Consider the following 19,220-nt stretch of genomic DNA (forward strand, 5'->3'; position numbering starts at 1 on the left):
TGCCAAGTCCAGCAGACTTGGGTCGGGGTTATTCCTCAGAGGGTGTCACAGAACAGGAGGCCATGTATTTAGTCATGTCCCACACATCAGCGGTACTGAAAAGGGAAAGAAAAGGACACCACGGTGAGAACGCTCTTAAAGCCGCCGTTCTGAAATGGTGAAGCTGGCTGGCAAGATGGGGAGAAGCAGCTGCCTTTATCAAGTGAGAGAAAAAAGAGCCATCAGAAAATAAAAACTAATCATCTGTCACATAAACATTAAACCAATCCTGATAAAATATCTTCTATTGGAAACTCCACCTGAATGGGGGTGGGAGTTGGGGTTCCTTCAGCAGGAGTCAGTACAGGTCAGCCTGTTCTTCAGGCCCGGGCAGATGGGAGCCCTGCAGGCGGGGATGGCAGGCCCACTGCCTGCACCGTGTGAGCCCAGGAGATGTGAATGCCATGATCTCTAGGACCCCGGCTACCTTGATGATTCTCTGACTGCGAGAGTGTACAAGATGTCACCACACACCAGAAACCTGGTCACTGAGATGTAAGAGAAAAAGCATGGGCTCTGGGTTGCTAACCTAACTCTATTTCCTACTTAAGAGATCTTGGCAAATAGCATCGATCTCTGAGCCTCGGTTTCCTTATTTATAACGTAGAAACGCATGTAATCTAACTTCCAGGGTGTTTGGGAACTGACACTGCACCCTGTACGGTGCCTGGCATGGAATCAGTGTTCAATCAACAGACTGCTCTCATTATGATCTTGGCTTTGCCAGGCTGTGTGACCCTGGACAAGTCATGGGACTTCTCTAAGCTGTGGTTTTCTTATCTTTAAAAGTGTGATTTAAATAAACAAAACGTTTGCGTAGGCTCCTGCCAGATGTAATCCCAAAGTAACAAAAACATAAACAGGAATAAAAACGCAGACGTAGAGAATGGACTTGAGGACACGGGGACGGGGAAGGGTAAGCTGGGACGAAGTGAGAGAGTGGCATGGACATATATACACTACCAAACGTAAAATAGCTAGCTAGTGGGAAGCAGCCGCATAGCACAGGGAGATCATCTCCGTGCTTTGTGTCCACCTAGAGAGGTGGGATAGTGAGGGTGGGAGGGAGGGAGATGCAAGAGGGAGGAGATATGGGGATGTAGGTATATGTATAGCTGATTCACTTTGTTATAAAGCAGAAACTAACACACCATTGTAAAGCAATCATACTCCAATAAAGATGTTAAAAAAATAAATAAAGTTCTAACTCAGAAGAAGAAGAAAAAAAAAAACACATAAACCAAAGTGAAATGGGAGCTCTGGCTCTGGGTGGAGGAAGAAGGCCAAAATGCTGACATAGAAGAGCCCAGAAATATCTGGACTCTTTCTGTTGACCCTCCCCCAGCACCTTCTCCCAGCTCCCTCTCACCAGCTGCCTGTCTTCACTCACCCGGAAAACAGACCATTCTTCAACCCTTTTCTCTCCTTGCTTAAATCTCTTTCCTTAGGAAACATTATCTTAACACCTGTGGTTTGCCAATAATCTCCAAGGGGTGGTAGACAGCTCAAATCGATTCATTTATCTCCATTTCCAAGGCCTCCATCCTGGCCCAGGCCAGCCTGAGCCCCTGCCGAGACCACTGTCACAGCCTCCTAACTGGTGTCCCAGCTGGAGAAACTTTCCAATATGTAAATCAGATTAGGTCACTCCAGCTCAGAGTCCCACAATGGCTTCCTGCTACCCTTAGGACAGATTAAAAAACAAAACAAAACGAAGCTCTTCACGTGCCATGTTAAAGCCAGTACGGTCTGGCTCCTAGTACCTCTCCAGCCTTACCTGATACCATTCTGCCCTTTGATACCCGCATCCCACACTGTGACCATCTCAAAGTTCCTTGAACTCCCAGCTCTTGCCTATCCCAGGGACTTTGCACATGCTCTTCCCGCTGTTTGGTGTATTCTTCCCCAAAACCTTCATCTAAACAACGAATATCTACCCCTGTCCCAGCCATCTAAATTAGGTCCCCTGTTTGTTTCTCCAGAGTACCCTCTTCTCTTCTTTACTACAATGAATACTTTCCAGTTACCATTATACACTTACACGTATATTGGATGATTGTAATTAAACTTAAGAATCTATCTCATATTGTCTCAAGCATGTCTGTGAACTCCCGAGGGCAGGAAGCATGGCTATTTAATATACCACGGACACCAATGCCTGCTCAGGACATGGCAGGTAAAAGGCAACTAGCGAACACTGGTTGAATGAGAATATGAACAGATGTAGTGTCTAAATCTGCCTGCAACCACTCTGGACCTGCTCCTCCTGCTGGCCCCTTAAAGCAGCACGCAAGGGGCTTTGAGCCTTAATAAAGAAGTCCTTGCTGCCTTACGCGTTGTAAAGAGACTGAACCAAGGCTCCTCCCTCCTCCTCAGGTATATGGGCAGCTTCTCCTTTTTCTCAGCCTCACTTACCAGCCTGTGAGGACATCAAAGGCGGCACCACATCTGCCTCATGGCTGCACCTAAATGCCCAGGCCAGGGGCTGGCACTCAGTAAGAGGCTGTCAGTGAATACTTTACTGAACCAAACAGACCAAAGAGTGAAGCCTGTGGCAGACACCGATGACCCCATATTGACTTCCCCTCTTCCTTTTGTTTCGAGTGCCAAGGTGGCAAGCTAAAAATATTCCTCAGACTTCCTTACATCTCTGAACGTCCAAGGGACACAGCTCTGCGAAAGAGATGTAAGCTGAGGGTTTTAGGAAAAAACCGGCTTCCCTACTTCTTTCCCCTACCTTTTTTTTTCTGCCTGACATGCAGACGTGAGTCCTGGAGCTGCAGCAGCCACCTTAGGACCATGAGGGGCAAGCATGAAAGCAACAGCCAGAGCTGAGGATGGCAGAGCACAAGGGCAGAATGAGGCTGGTCCCTGATGCCATGCTGAATTGCTGTACTGGCCCTGGATGGGCCTGCCCTAGACCGAAAGTGTACACAAGAACATCAAAATCCCACTTAAATGCCACTCTAGCAGAGATCTTGTTACCTGAACACTAAATTCATTTCTAACTATTCCCATGGAGAGACAAGCTTTATTGCTAGTACCTACTGTGTCCTTGAGCTCCCTTTGCTTCTTTCCTGTCCTCGAGGCCCCAGGCCCCAGATAATTTACAAAATAGATGGCAGAGGCAGAGGAGGGGGTGGCGTGGAGGTGGTGGGAACCCTGCCCTGTCGTCTGCAGGGACAGCTGCTGGCAGGGCTGGTCTCCAGGCTGCAGGTGAAGCGCTCTGATATTCCAAGCTCTCCTCCACTGAACAGATTTTTGGCCACAGTCTGTCTCCAGTGTGCTGACTTGAGTTCTACCTCCCACCTACAATTTCATTCCACTTATACCAGATTGCTTCCAATAAATCGCCGCTATCAGGGAGAGGTAAATTCACACGGCACTTTTCCAAAGAGGTGTTTTCAGTAGGAATTTCACAGAGTGCTTCCAATGTCATTGACAAGAAGGTTAAATTGATTACCGAGAGACCTTGATTCGTCATTGCTGTATTATATCTTATAATTCAGAGGAAGGGGATATGGGGAAGGGTGGGGCAGAGCTTATGAGAAACTGAAAATCATTTCTCAATCACTCCTTAGTTTCTTCTTTGAAGTAGTGCAGGTGTTTAAACAAACCACAGTACATAATGTCAGAGATTTTTCTCTCTAGATCCTTGCAGATGCACCCAGAGGCTGATGAACAGTAGTCTTACCCAATCAAAGCAAGAGGAATATACAAATAGCACTGCCCACTGGTCTCTGGAAAATCCCGAAAAACCCAACTTTGATGACCGTTGTAAGACAGAAGAAGCTCATGTGCAAGTATCTATTTATACCTGGGAATAAAGAGGAATGGGTTGCAGGGACAGCGAATAAAAACACCACTAGTGCTACTGAACTGTCCTCCTGTCCTTCCTGGCTGCCCCTCCACCGCCCTCTTCTTTTTTCTCATGAAATCACAAAGCTCAATCCCAGGAAACTTCCTCTGTTATATACATTAATGGGCACTTGTTCTGGGCGCCGCAAGATAAAGCCTGCAGCTCTCGTCATTTTATTCCCTTGCTCAAAGCCTGCAACGGCACCTCATACCTGCAGAATGAGCTTCTCCCTCAGGGCGGCATTCAAGGCGCTCCCTGATAACTCACTTGCCCCCCCCCCCCCCCCCCCCCCGTCAAGGCATCCTTGCTCTAGCCAATCAGGATGGTGGCTCACAGCCAGAGCCTAATTCTCTGCCCACCTCTCTTCTGGTCACGCTCTTCCCGCTACCTGGAATAACATCCTCAACAAACCCCTGCCATTTCCTCCTTTAAATGTGAGAATGCTACCCATCCTTTAAGGTCCCATCATGTGTCACTCATCCAGGGAGCCCTCCCTGACCCATCTGGCTGGACGAGCCCCTGTCTTCCTCCAGCCCTCATGGCACTTTGACCAGGGACTCCACCAGCGACCCTTCTTTCTCTCTTCCTGGATTAGAGGCACTTACTATGTAAATGCTCATCTCCTTAGTCAAGACCATGAACTACTTTGGCCAGAAACCACGTTATACCTTCTCTGTATCTCCACCTTAGGAAAGGGCAGGAATGTAATCATTTTTGGATAAAGGAGGAAAGGAAGGAAGGTAGGATGGAAGGATTAGATCTGCTTCTAGTCCCTGGACGCAGAATAGGTCAATTTATAGCAGCTGCCTGGGCCTGAACAAAAGGACCCTCCTCTTTAATTACCATGAAATGTCCTCAGACCAGGAAGACCAGGGCATGTTTCTCGTAAAATTACCAGGGTCTATGTTTTCTAACGAGGATTCTAATTTCTTTTCTCTGGGTTTCTAAATCCACTGTGGGGTAACCTCTGTTATTTTCCACCTTGCCTCACATTGCCACAGTGTCAGGGTGATCTGTCCTTTTACGCTTCAGCATCAACCAAAATTAAAGGCTAAGATGCTACACCTAGAGGCCCAAAACACTGCACCACTGACTCCTCAGGTCTTGGGGTTGCAAGCAATGCATACAAAGGTATTTTTATTTTAAAAATTTTGCATGTTGTGAGATTTTTTTCATGGTCTTTTTAATGACTTCTCAAGAAAACTCCCTATGTTGATTTAAGATGCTTATATTGGAGGCAAATTAATAAAGGGGAAATTATATTCCATATAATACAAATAGAAATAAAATATTTATTTTATCAGACCAAACAGTAAGACACTCTGGCATCATGGACAGAACATGGGATTTGGAGACCAAGTTTCCATCCTAGCTCTGCCCTTATTGACTGTGTGACTTCGGGCTAGTCAATTAAATTCTCTGAGTCTCAGTTTCTTCATCTGTAAAGTTGAGATCAAAATGAGAATTCTCTAAGGTTCTCGTTCTTTCTTACACACAGAAAAGAGCTAACCATGGTCCCTAACACACAGCAGGCGCTCTCTAAATGTCTGCTGAATGAATGAACAGGTGGAAAACGAAAGTAAGTGTAATATCCAAAAAAGGGGGCTTGATCCTGAAAAGAGGCAGATGACTAAAGAAGGAAGATCATGAACTTTGGAGTCAGACAGATACAAATTCAAGTCCTGGCTTTTCTCCAAACATCCCTGAACCTCAATTTCCTCATCTACAATAGGGGGTGAAAATAAAAATCATCACCATGTGGAGTTACTGCAGGGCTTAGAGAATGTATTTAAAGCCCTGTGTAAATGGCAATGGTGAATTATAATTTAGCTACTGGTATACATCTTCCTACTTCCTTCAGTACTCGGGGTCAGCCAGGTCACCCACCCCCAAACGGAGCCAGAACCAGAAAAAACACAACCTTCAAATTTGAGATCTCTGCGTGTGGGGGAAAGGCCATTCTTTCTGAAAATAGCCACCATGTTTTATTCTAAAATGTGCCCAGTTTCAGTGGCTTGTGTGCATGTGTGTGTGGGTGAGAGAGAAAATACATCTAGTTCAGAGGGAGCTCTGTCAGCAGCACATCTCCGTGTATATTTATTTGTGTACACAGTTTGTAAAGTGCTTTTAGATTTTTTGAAGGCAAAAGATAAACTTATTTAATTTAAAATCATCAGCTGGATTGCATTAAATGGAGGGAAAAGCAAAAACGTACACAATATAGCCATTTGTTAAATTAAACACAATTATTTCTCCCACTACTTAATTACAAACAGACATAAATACTCTGGATTCTGACATCTCAGATCTTCTTAAATTCTAGCTCTGCATTTCAGCGTGTAACGGAGGGAGGGCCACATTCCAATTTGTGTGTTAAGCAAAACCTGAGAGTTACAATTGTATATTGGGACTATAATGACTTCACTAAAACAAGACCTAAACTTTTAATTAACCTGCCAAGACAAATTACGACTCATGGTTCACAGGTAACGACCAAAGACAGCTGAGACGCAATGCCAGAGACGTGGGGAGAGAGGGATTAATAGCAACATCAGAGTCAGTCTGTTTTTGTATTAAAAAAAAAAAAGTATTCATTAAACAATCACTGTAGCTTGAAGGAAGACAGACAAGTCAGAAAGGCAGGGAGAGAAAGGTGAACAGGGAAAGCGGATGGGAGAGAATATTAACCACTTCCATGTATCGAAGCCTGGGCTGGGCACTTTATATTCATTCTCTCCAATCTTCACTATGGGGATTGCCAAGTACTATTATCGTTTCATTTTCCTGACAAGAAAGATGAGGCTCACAGAGGTGACGTGACTGACTGTGGTCACAGAGCTAACATGGGGCAGTGAGAGAAGGAAGGAATGGAAAGCAGCGCTTGGAAGGCATTTTGTTTTTTGGTTTTTTTTTTGCGGTACGCGGGCCTCTCCCGTTGCCGAGCACAGGCTCCAGACACGCAGGCTCAGTGGCCATGGCTCACGGGCCCAGCCGCTCCGTGGCATGTGGGATCTTCTCGGACCGGGGCACGAACCCGCGTCCCCTGCACCGGCAGGCGGACTCTCAACCACTGCGCCACCAGGGAAGCCCAAGGGCATTTGTTTTCATAGCTTAGTTGACAGACCGACCCCCAGAATCAGGATCACCTGGGCTCTACCTCAGGCCTCCTGGGAAAAGGCCCAGGAATCTGAATTCTGGACTCACTTCCCAGGTGATTCCTTTGTACAACAATATTTGAGACACCCCCCCCATAAGATACCGTAACCCCTTGTTACTCAGAATGTGGGCCACAGATGAGTAGCATCTCACCGGGTGCTGGTACAACAGGCAGACTCTAAACACCCAGCCTGACCGACCGAAGCAGAGTCTGCATTGTAACAAGACGCCAGGTGGTTCACAGAACTCTGAGAAGCACAATACAGCCTAACTGCTCGACAAGACATTAGAGGGTTAAAGGAGGTGAAGACAGATTTCATCATTTAGGTGAGAACAGGAGAACCTGAGGGAAAAGCAAGCTCTGTCTCCTTAATTACGACAAAACAGGCCAGCCAGCTCGGACAAGCCAACAGGCGGCAAAGGCACCTAACTGTACCTACATCTTCTTCCTCTGAGAGGCACATCCTAATGAAAAGTAGCTTTCTTTGGAGGTTTGTATGAATTTCCTTTCAGATTTGTGCTCAGTTATGAAAAATACAGAATTCTGATTGTAGGACACCTTAGTTCTGCGCAAGCATGATACTGCGCCTAAGAGAAATCAGGCTGTGAGACCGTGAAGCGGAAACTCAGGCACCACTAATGACTTGAAAATCATGTCTCTAAATTGAAGCCACCGTGTCCAGAAAGAGAGAAGAAACAGGGTCTGGAGCCTGGCAGACCCTGCCGAGCGTCAGTCTAATTGGTGGTGGGGACCAGACTGGCTCTCCCGTGACGGGAAATGGCTGCGCCGACAGCCTCCTGGGTCACCACTAACCACCGAGCTGCAGCCTCAGATTCGAGTCTCAAGGAACCAGGAGATGGAATTTGTGCAGGGCCAGAACACATATCAGTGGTGGAGATTTAGAAGTGAGCACACTTTCTACTGCACCTCAAAAGAAGGCATCACGGGAGGAAACCAACAGCACGGCGGCTGCCAATACTGCAGAGACCAGCAGCTAGGACAGACACTTCCAAACTACGGACAGACACTTCCAAACTAAGGACAGACACTTCCAAACTACAGACAGCACAGAGCGATATGTCCTACCCCGGAGCTGATGTAGCCTAACAGCTCCACCTCCCTCATTTTGCAAAGAGGGTAGAATGTTGAGCCTGCAGTTACGGCAGAAGCCTACACACTGTGCACCGTATTTAATGGGAAGGTATTCTCCGCCTCAACTCTATGGGCAAAATTGCAAATAAGAGGAAAATGGCCTGAAAATGACTACTGCTGTTTAGGAGGAAGAACCTGGGTCTTGCAAGAGTTTTAGGAACCAACGACCAGATTCAGAGGTTTTTATTCAACTCCATTTCCCATGTCAGAGAGGCTCCCAGCCAAGGACCAAGACAGAGTTTTGAGGTGAACTCAAAACAACACAGAAAAACAAACAACCCAATCCAAAAATGGGCAGAAGACCTAAATAGACATTTCTCCAAAGAAGATATACAGACTGCCAACAAACACATGAAAGAATGCTCAACTTCATTAATCATTAGAGAAATGCAAATCAAAACTACAATGAGATATCATCTCATACCAGTCAGAATGGCCATCATCAAAAAATCTAGAAACAATAAATGCTGGAGAGGGTGTGGAGAAAAGGGAACACTCTTGCACTGCTGGTGGGAATGTGAATTGGTTCAGCCACTATGGAGAACAGTATGGAGGTTCCTTAAAAAACTACAAATAGAACTACCATATGACCCAGCAATCCCACTACTGGGCATATACCCTGAGAAAACCATGATTCAAAAAGAGTCATGTCCAAAATGTTCATTGCAGCTCTATTTACAATAGCCAGGAGATGGAAACCTAAGTGTCCATCTTAAGTGTCCTAAGTGTCCATCATCGGATAAATGGATAAAGAATATGTGGCACATATATACAATGGAATATTACTCAGCCATAAAAAGAAACGAAATTGAGCTATTTGTAATGTGGTGGATAGACCTAGAGTCTGTCCTACAGAGTGAAGTAAGTCAGAAAGAGAAAGACAAATACCGTATGCTAACACATATATATGGAATTTAAGAAAAAAAAATGTCATGAAGAACCTAGGGGTAAGACAGGAATAAAGACACAGACCTACTAGAGAATGGACTTGAGGATATCGGGAGGGGGAAGGGTAAGCTGTGACAAAGCGAGAGAGAGGCATGGACATATATACACTACCAAACGTAAGGTAGATAGCTAGTGGGAAGCAGCCGCATAGCACAGGGAGATCAGCTCGGTGCTTTGTGACCGCCTGGAGGGGTGGGATAGGGAGGGTGGGAGGGAGGGAGATGCAAGAGGGAAGAGATATGGGAACATATGTATATGTATAACTGATTCACTTTGTTATAAAGCAGAAACTAACACACGATTGTAAAGCAATTATACTCTAATAAAGATGTAAAAAAACAAACAAACAAAAAAAAAACCACAGAGGTTTTCATTAAGCAGAAAATCCATCCCTAAGCATTCTGGTTAGTGGAATTTTGTCTTCTGGAAGTTTTATTTTCCTGTAGGGGATTTTATCTCCAGGCTGTGTCACTGCGCTTCTGATATAAACCAAAGCAACGTTTTCTGACCTCAACCACTGAGCCCAACGCATCATATATCACATTGTGGTGATCTAAGAAGGAGACAAATTCTGTGCAGTATATGCATAACGAAGAAAAATTTCTTAAGACAGGATGCCAGGCTCCCCAGACACCCACAGGCTTGTGAGGTGGCCAAGGCGCTCTCTCTGAATGAGAACTCTTTCACTATGAGGGACAAGAAGCTGCTAAGAGCTCATTTAAATCCTCCGGGCTTGCCGTCCGCCAGAGCCCAGGACATCTCGGTTCTCCACAAAACCCCCATCTGATCAGACTGTTCATCCAGCCCTTTGCATGGCTATTCTCACCCTCTTGCCAAGCCTTTATCTTTTTTTTCATCCTCATCTGCCAGGGGTTGTTGGCTCCAAAAGCAAAACAAACAAGCAAACAAAAGCTCACGTAAGAAACCAAAAACCCAAACAACAGATCAGTGAGTTGAACCAAGCGAGATTATAAGGACGAATACAGGTGACGCAGAGAAGTAACAAGAACTCCTGTCTCCTTGTCAGTTTTGCCCCTTGGTGTTTAAAAGTTGCTGCTACTCCACACACTAGGCCACAGATAACAGAAGGAAGGCGGCGGGCAACAGCGCCGGGCTCCGGTGCCAGCCCAACATGGCCTTCCAGCTCCTCCTGTCGCTCCCTTCCCCCGTTCCCCTGCATCTCACTCCCACCCCTGGTCCGGCAAGCCCAGTCAGGATGGCCTCAGGCCGGGTGGCGTCTGCAGCTCTGGGCAAGACACATCCCCTTGTCCACTTCAACTCCCAGGATCCCCAAGTGTCCTCTCATCCGAAGAGACAATATCCCACAGGCCCCAGAGGGGTGGAGCTTCCTTACCAATGGCAGTGGTGAGAAAGGAAAGCACTTCAGACTCCTTCCCATCATTATAAAAAGCCAGGTGCCAGATTCCTGAATCCAAGTACTGGATGAAGCCCGTCTCATGGCTAGAAGCGGGGACGACTCCCCGAGACTGGCGCTGGGGTCCCTCCAGGCTCCGTGCTTCCTGGGTCAAGAGCCTCCTTCCATCCAGCAGCTCCACAAAGTCAAACTGAAGTACAAAGAGAGCATAATTAGCAGTGGACCTGCTTCACCACAATGCTAGGTTCTTCAGGCTTCTGCCGGGGAGGATACGGGGAAATACAACCTGAACCAGGCAAAAGAGGCTAAAGCCACGTGAAGGTTGACCAACCAACTCCAACTCCTTCCCAGAACCCATTTTTCCCTGGTAACAGTCTCCTGATACTCCTGTGAGTGCATTGTAATTAGTGGATTATTTTTAAGTCTCAGAGTTTGCACAGGACAACCATGCTTTTCCAGTGATCAGAAACCCAGACACTTCATGACTGTTTGAACTCCAACCCCATGCAGGTGATGGTGGGCAGGAATCCCAGGGGTCTAGGATTGGGCCTGGAGCACTGGATGTGGCTTACATGTCAGTCAAGTGCAAACGGAAGCTTGATTTATACCTATCTTCCTTTCGTCAATGACCCTTTCTCAACGCTCCAGTTTCAGGGAGCAGTTTTAGGGGAACTAAACTGGATTAGCTCAAAACTCTACCAATAATTACATGCTGCGTCAAACACAAGTGCCAAAGGACCCAAGCCTACTAGCGTGAGAGACTTGAAGTCAGTCACACAGTGCTAACAACAGGCAGTTGTTGGGGAAGTCCTGCTGGCCTACTGGCATGCAAATCGTGCAACTGTCTACCTGTCTGTCTTTTTTTTTTTTTTTTTGCGGTACGCGGGCCTCTCACTGTTGTGGCCTCTCCCGTTGCGGAGCACAGGCTCCGGACGCGCAGGTTCAGCGGCCATGGCTCACAGGCCCAGCCGCTCCGCAGAATGTGGGATCTTCCCGGACCGGGGCACGAACCTGTGTTCCCTGCACTGGCAGGCGGACTCTCAACCACTGTGCCACCAGGGAAGCCCTGTCTATCTTTAAAGAAAAACAAAATAGATACTGATTCTGTCTCATGTGAAAATGTCTAGGGGCATGAAGTCCAGGACCAGCATGGCACTTTTACAAAGAAATCAGAGGGGCCCAGGCTCTGTCTACTTTTTCTGCAACTCCATCCTTAGCAAATGTATTTATCTAGCTTTTACCTAAAAATTAAATAACTACGGGGGCTAGGAAGACTGCCTTTGGCCAGGGAATGTCTGATGGATGCCTATGATTTATATTACTCCAATCCCAGGGCTGGGAGGACCTCACACAAGTCTGCTCTTAACCCATCATGACTGGTAATGTGTCAATCATCCTGGTTGAGTGTTTTTTTTTTTAATTGAAGTATAGTTGATTTACAATGTTGTGTTAATTACTGCTATATGGCAAAGTGATTCAGTTATACCTATATATATATATACATTTTTTTTAAAATATTCTTTTCCATTAGGGTTTATCACAGGATATTGACTACAGTTCTCTGTGCTACACAGTAGGACCTTGTTGTTTACCCATTCTATATATAAAAGCTTACACCTGCTAATGCTGGCTGAGTTTCTTAAGTGTTTCTAGTGTGCGTGTGTCTGGGTAAATGTGAAGCCCTGAGGAGAGAAAGGATGCTTTGCTCTGAGCCAGGTCCTGCACTGGCTGCCTTCTAGATGTGGTTCTCCACTCTTCACAACAGCCCTGTGAAGTGGGTATTGCTATCACCATTGGCTAGATTAGGAAACTTGCTCTGAAAGGGTGTAACAGGCTCAAGGTCACAAAGCTGATAACAAGAGGATTCAAACCCAGGTCTCTTTGACTCCAAAGTGCATGCTTTTTTCTCTAGATTACACTTCCTGGATAATTTAACCTCGAGACTGGGTACTAGTAAAAAAGGCTATTGAGAGATTTCCTAGAAAGCCTTCCTCTTAACAAGCTCCAAGGATACAACCCTACTCATCCGAAAGGTAAGGTCTGAGAGAGGGCAAATGGATGAATGGGCTATAAAATACATGAAATTTCCTTCAAGCTCAGAGATCCAGGCTTAAGCATTAGGCTTCTTGACTTAGGCTTCTTGAGCAGGGTCCGTGGGGTTCTGGTTACCTGTGTATGTGAAGGAGGAAGGCCTTTTCTGCCGTAAATGCCAACCAGAGCCGCCTTTCCCAGAGACACATTGAATTTCAGATGCATAGGATGGTCTATGAACACCTGAGATCTCCAGAAAGTGCCAGGAGGAATCTTCTGGGAAGCCCGTCTCCCCACGTCGATTTCTCCAGAGTCTATAAAACTGTCCTCTGGAAAGAAACTACTGGGCTTTCCTACGAAGACACGGGGAAGGGAAGACAAAAACATCACTGTCAGCCACACGTGAAACCAGGGATCAGAGCATCTGAACAAGCAGGGCTCTCCGATGCCTCCCACTCTTCTCTACAACATTTTGCTGCCAGCCCACTCCCTGCCCCAGACTCCCCCATTGAGGAGTAAGAATGCCCAGAACTTTTTTTTTCCAATGATGCCCAAATTGTTCTGCTAAAAATATGCATTCTTCCAAAGCAGAATGGGTCCTCCCCAAGGGCCATCTGTTTACTGCATAATTCCACAGCTTGTTAAGATATATTTTGATCCTAAAAATAATCACTTGCAGTCACATGAGAATAACTGTATATGTGTGTGTGTGTGTGTGTGTGTGTGTGTGTGTGTAAAAGCATGCATGCTAAAAAAGCAAAGATAGAGGGAATGAGGTGTTGTTATTAACTTTCCAACTCAGAATGGTTCCCCCAGCAGTGGGAAGCATGACCTGAGTAGAGTCAGGGAAATTGTACAAGTTCACTAGTTTGTGTGTAATTGGGTGCCGAATTCTGAGGCTCAGACATGTGGATGAGAGTTTGTGTTGGGAGGAGGGGTAGGGCTGGGGAAGATGAGGAAAAGGGTACGTCTGAAGAGAGAAAACATGCCTGAAAAACGCTTCTTTGTCTTGGATGGAGGGCTATGAATATCACTGTGCTAAAGTGGGTAAAGATGAGGGCATTTTTCAAGTTCAGGCACAAACCTGATGACATACTTGGAAATTCAACCCAGGCCCCCAACCCTGCAGGTGGCTGGAGTGGGGGGGAGTGGTCAAGAATAAGGTCTCTTGCCCAATTCTGTCACCAATTAGGAGACTGACAGCTTTTTGAGGGTACCCCAAGTGCCAGGAAGGAAGGCTGCTTATCAGACTTCCTCTGTTTAGTAATTAAACACACTCACATGTGAAAAATATAAACCCTAACTTCCTGCCAGACATCAGCCCTCTGAAGAGTTGGGCGGGGGGCAGAAGGAGAGGACGGGGACATTAGAAGACCACCCTTAGGACATTAACGAGCCAGAATCAAGTCAACAGACCACATTTTATTTGTCATTAGAAAGACCTCTGGGTATCCTAGTTCCAAGGTTTGTGGTGGCGTTATAGATGTTGGAAGAGACACTTCAGAGACCGAGAATCCATTTATAAAGAAAACACATTTGTGGGAACTTTTTATGAAAAGCACTTGGGGAATAAGAAATTAAAATGTCATTTTTTCCCTAGCTTTGTAAGATTCCTTACAAAGCACATTTGATGCTGAAACGGAGCTTGGCAGGGCACTGTTGTAGTCATAAAATATTTTACTGTTTTAAATAATAAAATTCAATTTAAATGTTAAACTTCTCCATATGTTATCATTCCTTATAAACTCCTAGGCAGAAACATCAGGTTTTTAGCTTTAAACCGTTAAACGTTATTTTAATTAAAAATATGCCAACAAAAAAGTTAAAATGCATGCTCTCAATAAAAGTATCACTACTATGCTGTCCTTAGCATGGGAAAGAGCTTGCATTTAATTCCTTTATGGAAAGAATATGCCCCAGACTTTTACCTTGAAAATGTAGACACACACAAACACTGTGTTTCAAAGCTCAAAGACAGAAGCCAAATTCACAAAGCATTAAGATGGAAGAGAATTACTTTCACATTCTTCCTTATCTGATTTTTGGGTTCCCAGTGCCACAATCCTTTTATAGTCCAGGAAGAAGATAGTATACCCTCCAGCTTATAATTCTGTTAGGGAAGCAGAACTAGGAGGGAGTATGAAACAAAAGCAGGATGAGTTCTGAGCTCCTTACCGCTAGAAGCTGCACAGAAACAAGCCCAAGACTCCTAATTCCAAGGACTCATTTCCTTTGTGAGTAGGTAGGAGTCCAGAGCTGATGGGATTTGAGAATTGTCTGCATTCAAATAATTCCTGTGTCTGAGAATGAATAATGGACACTTCTCCCACATTTTGGCATTGCCGTTGGAGAACCCTGCACAGTTCATTTCCCCTCCAGTGAGCATGTGTTCAGGAGACAGCTATGGAATCAGCTAAGTTCTTTCGCCTCACAGGTCAGAGGTCAAGTCCAGAGACTCTCCAGAGGTCTGCAGGCCCCAGAGGCATAAGTGAGTTGGCTCTTACCCCAGAGGAGTGGCAAAAAGGAATATTCTTTTCTAGCACTCTAGTATTTCACCAGAGCTGGCCAAAATGGGAGAAAAAAATCATATTTGGTGTGTATACAATGATATAAAAATAGTAAATTCTGGTCTACGGCACACTCCCAACCAGGACCTTGACTTTCTTGAATGAGTCTGTGACGGCCACTCTGGAGCTTAGGTTCAAAAGTGACCTTTGTACCAGAAGTCACCCTGTCCAGATCCTTAGGGAAGCGGTCACGGGCCCAGTCTAAAGGAAAAGTTTGAGAGGGAAAGAGCATCCTCCTCTTAGAATTTAACCTTTATCATTCTTCCCCTCTGGTCCCTAGTGGTCCCCACAGGGACTAACCCTAAGGATGAGATGGAAGCTTCTCGGAGGGAAGACCTACAGCCTGCCGAGTACCTGTGTCTGGTGGGAAAGAGGCATGAGATTTGCTGGGCTAAGGGCTGTTCAGAGTGAGACCACCCTCATCCTTTCCTGTCTTTTAAAAACCCTTACTGCCTTTGTCTCTCCAGATCTTATAACCTAAGATTCTTTGTTCTTAATTTTGAGCACCAAGATTGAGCACTAGGACAGAAAATATCCCACTAAATGGGAGTACCCACTGTGTAGGTGGTGGAGTAGTGACGGGGTAGAGGGTAGAGGCAGTTGGAGGCGAAAAGTCCTGTGAATATAACTCTTTTTATTCCTACCTACACTCTGGAAAACGATAATAATAATAAACATTATTAGCAGTAACAGTAATAGAGGTAGCAGTACTAATAGTAGTATAATCTATCATTTATTAAGTTCCAGCTACGTACTGGGCATCTTTATATGTATCGGTTCCGTTAATCCTCACACTATGAAAATGTATATACGGATGCTCAGAATGCTAAAGAAACCATTGAGATGGAGCCATCTGGGCTGCCCCTTCATTTATTAGAATATGGCTTCTTAGAACACTAAGTTGATAAATCATTAATTAAAACTCTTCACAGGTATTCTCAATGGTGGCAGAGTGCACTGACCCTCTTTAAGAGCGAGGGTCCAATTTAATTCACAGTCCTAGCGGGCTTAATACCAAGGCTAGACCAGGAAGATCCAAGGCCCGTTGGAGAACTTCCTGCCATCCTGGGATACAAAAAATGGACAATTTTTATGAACTAGGATCCCACACACAGGCCCCAAAGTTAAAGGGAGACAGTATCTCAAGACATTCATAAGAAGGACGCTATACAATCAGTGCGTGCCCCAGAGGCTTAACAAAGTACAAAGAGCTTAACTCAGAATTAAGGAGCTCCAACAGCACGATTAGGTTTCACAGGGCAGATTCTACTGGTAACAGTCTTTTTCTTTATAAAGATATACAGATTCGGGCTTCCCACAGCTATGCTGTGGAACTATGCAGTCATGTTTATAAAAGAAATTTCTCAACAAATTACTGAAACGATTGGATAGTTCAAATAAGGGAGATTTGGAAGAACTGAAATTCCATGCACTTCCCAAGTTCAGTCTTTATTTTCCTGAACTGAGATTTATCCAGATAGGTTCTAAATTCCTAATCAACCAACACTCTCCCCCCTCCCTCCACATTTTTGGTTCTTTTCAATGCAGTAACTTGCACAAAGATTTCTTTAGTTTCCTTAGCAACTGTTTGAAATTTATTTGGTTATCAAAATAAGCTGTCCCATTCTGGAGAGCCCAGCTGAGCCTGTGTGCAGCAATTTGCATGGTTCCAACTGATGGGCAATTTTGATTTCACTGCAGAAAGAAGAAAATACTATCCCTGGCCCACCAATTAAACCATCAGAAATGCTTGTTTATTCAATGCTTTTTTCCCTTTCTCCATTAATGCATAACATAAGTTCTTATGGTTTTACTTCGAAAAGCTGCTGTATTTGGTTTCCAACCCATGACAACCCTGAAATGGTTATAGCCACTTTGAAAATATAGTATAAATCGCAGTTTGATGTTATCCTCAAAGACACAATGAACCTTTAAAATACTGGGTTCATCATATAGTTCACTTGTATAATTAAAAAATATATACCCTTTAAAAATATTCACAAATGCCCCAGACTTTGTGGGATCTTTGAGGGGAAAATATTAATTAGTCTGGATTTCTGAGATTCTAATAACTGACATGGAATGGCTTGGGATTTGGGTGGACAAGAAGAAAGGAACTAACATTTGTTGAGTGCTTCTTCATAACCAGTCTTTGAAAAGACAGGTGTTAGCAACCCTTGTTCCACACATGAGGAAACCAAGGCCAAAGGAGATGGAGTAACGGGCCTGAGTTAACAGAGCCGATAACTGGCAGGGCCAGGACTCAAATCCTGGACGTCTGGCTCCAAGGCCTATTATCCTCTTTCCATCCACCACACTGCTTCCCCTACCATTGTGGAACAGGGCTCTAATCTTAATTCTGGAATCAGCTCTCGGATACCCTCAGAAGGGACAGGAAATATGCACTCACATCAGGGTTAAGGACTTTCCCCCTTGAGATACGTCTAAGGAACTAGATTTTTAACAACACAATTAAAACCGTAAACTGAGTAGACACACTGGTTTGACCAAGGCAAAAGAAATTAAGAACCATGTGGTCTCACATAAACTATAGGAATATTTGTCCTCTGTCTCTCCAGTCCAATGTATTTTTTTGTCACAGTAATTGCTTCTGATGCTGACCACCTTCCAGCATTGCACTGCATTTTAGGGGTCTGTAAACAGGCTTTCCATTTGCATTAGTAATGACAGATAATCCCTTTAAGCAAAAATACTCCAGTGAAAGTAAACCAATAAGCTGGTGCAATTTTATTTTGTCTCTTATCTGCACCTCCTGCTCCTTGGGAAAAAGAAAACAAAACCTAAACAACCCACAAACTAATTTCATTATAGTGGGAGACTTTAGACAGAGCCAGCTCCTGTTGAAAGAAAATCTGATGGAGAAAATACATTTTTCTAAATGAGATCTTTGAGGGTTCAACATATCTTAAATCTGTGTTTGTTGATTCTAAAGACAGTTGTCATCTATGGTATTCACCTATGACATCTGACACTATAAGCTGACACGGGAATCACAAGCCAACAGGAAGGACCATGGACAGGGCCAACCTGAAAAAAAATTCTAAAGAACAATCTGGTTAATCATATGATGATTCTGTTACTAATTTCATATGTAGAGCTTGTGAATTAGAATGGACGTTACAGATAATATAGCTCAATAACCTCCTTTTAAAGAGGAGGAAAGTGAAGCCCAGAAAGTCTCTCAAGGGATTTGCTTAAGGGCATCACAAGTGGCAGCAGCTGGACTTGAACTCAGGGTTCTTGACTCCTAACCCAGAGCTCTTCCCATGGCTTCATCCATGCTCCCTCCATATCCTATTAAGGTGCAAAGAAAGTGTAAGTTATTCAATGTTTTAAGTCTTAGAATCTTTGTAAAGGAGAAGACTGGCTTTGCCCCCCACAAAAGAGTAGGCAGAGGTTCTGATTAGGCTCTTTGGAAATGCCCTCAGTTCCCTTGAAGATGACCATAGGTCAAGAGTGGATTTTGGCCTTCATGACCATTCAGAGACCATGAATAGCTACTCTGGCCAAGCATATGCTACCCTGTCAACCAAACTGATACCTAGAAGGCAAACTCTTGACAGGACAGGGAAGCTCAGAAGCCATGACCCAAAGTTAACTGAGCTAAGAGGAAAGAAGATGTAAGCAGTGAAGATTGGAGGTCGCTGTGACCACTTTGCTGACTGAGGTAACACCAGAGAGAGAAAGCAGGCCACAGGAGAAGGGCTGGTCGCACTGCCTAAAATGACAGCCAGCCTGGCCCATGAGCTCAGACATCCTTCCCGGTACCAATTTTTGTGGGTCTGCCACCTCTTGGCTGATAGTGAAAGAATCTGTGTTGATGGCATGTTAGAAAGAGCCCTAAGAAATTCAGAACATGGGTCTATGGATGTCCCATTCAAGAATGCCAAACTCCAAATGTCACCACCACTTCCATCATTGAAAGAGAAACATCTGTGTCTCATTGTACAATGGAATTTCTTATCCACATCTCCTTCAGGGTCTTATAACCATGAGGTGAGTCAGGTAGGTCAACTTATGGAGACTGCAAGAGCCCTGCAGTCACACAGACCTGGGCTCATGTCCCAAATT

General features: G+C 44.8%; 1 protein-coding gene across 1 annotated transcript in view; it reads right to left on the reverse strand.

The window, feature by feature from the left end:
* Positions 1 to 19,220, reverse strand: part of TENM4 (teneurin transmembrane protein 4) — a 385,973-nt gene that overhangs the window by 178,607 nt on the left and 188,146 nt on the right. Inside the window, exons 7-8 of the mRNA XM_060160128.1 lie at positions 12,700 to 12,914; positions 10,510 to 10,720 (exon numbers count right to left, since the gene is read on the reverse strand). Of these exons, the coding sequence (XP_060016111.1) occupies positions 10,510 to 10,720; positions 12,700 to 12,914 (426 nt within the window). The remainder of the gene's footprint in view (positions 1 to 10,509; positions 10,721 to 12,699; positions 12,915 to 19,220) is intronic.

The sequence above is a fragment of the Lagenorhynchus albirostris genome, chromosome 9 (genome assembly GCF_949774975.1).
Source record: "Lagenorhynchus albirostris chromosome 9, mLagAlb1.1, whole genome shotgun sequence".
Taxonomy (NCBI): Eukaryota; Metazoa; Chordata; class Mammalia; order Artiodactyla; family Delphinidae; genus Lagenorhynchus; species Lagenorhynchus albirostris.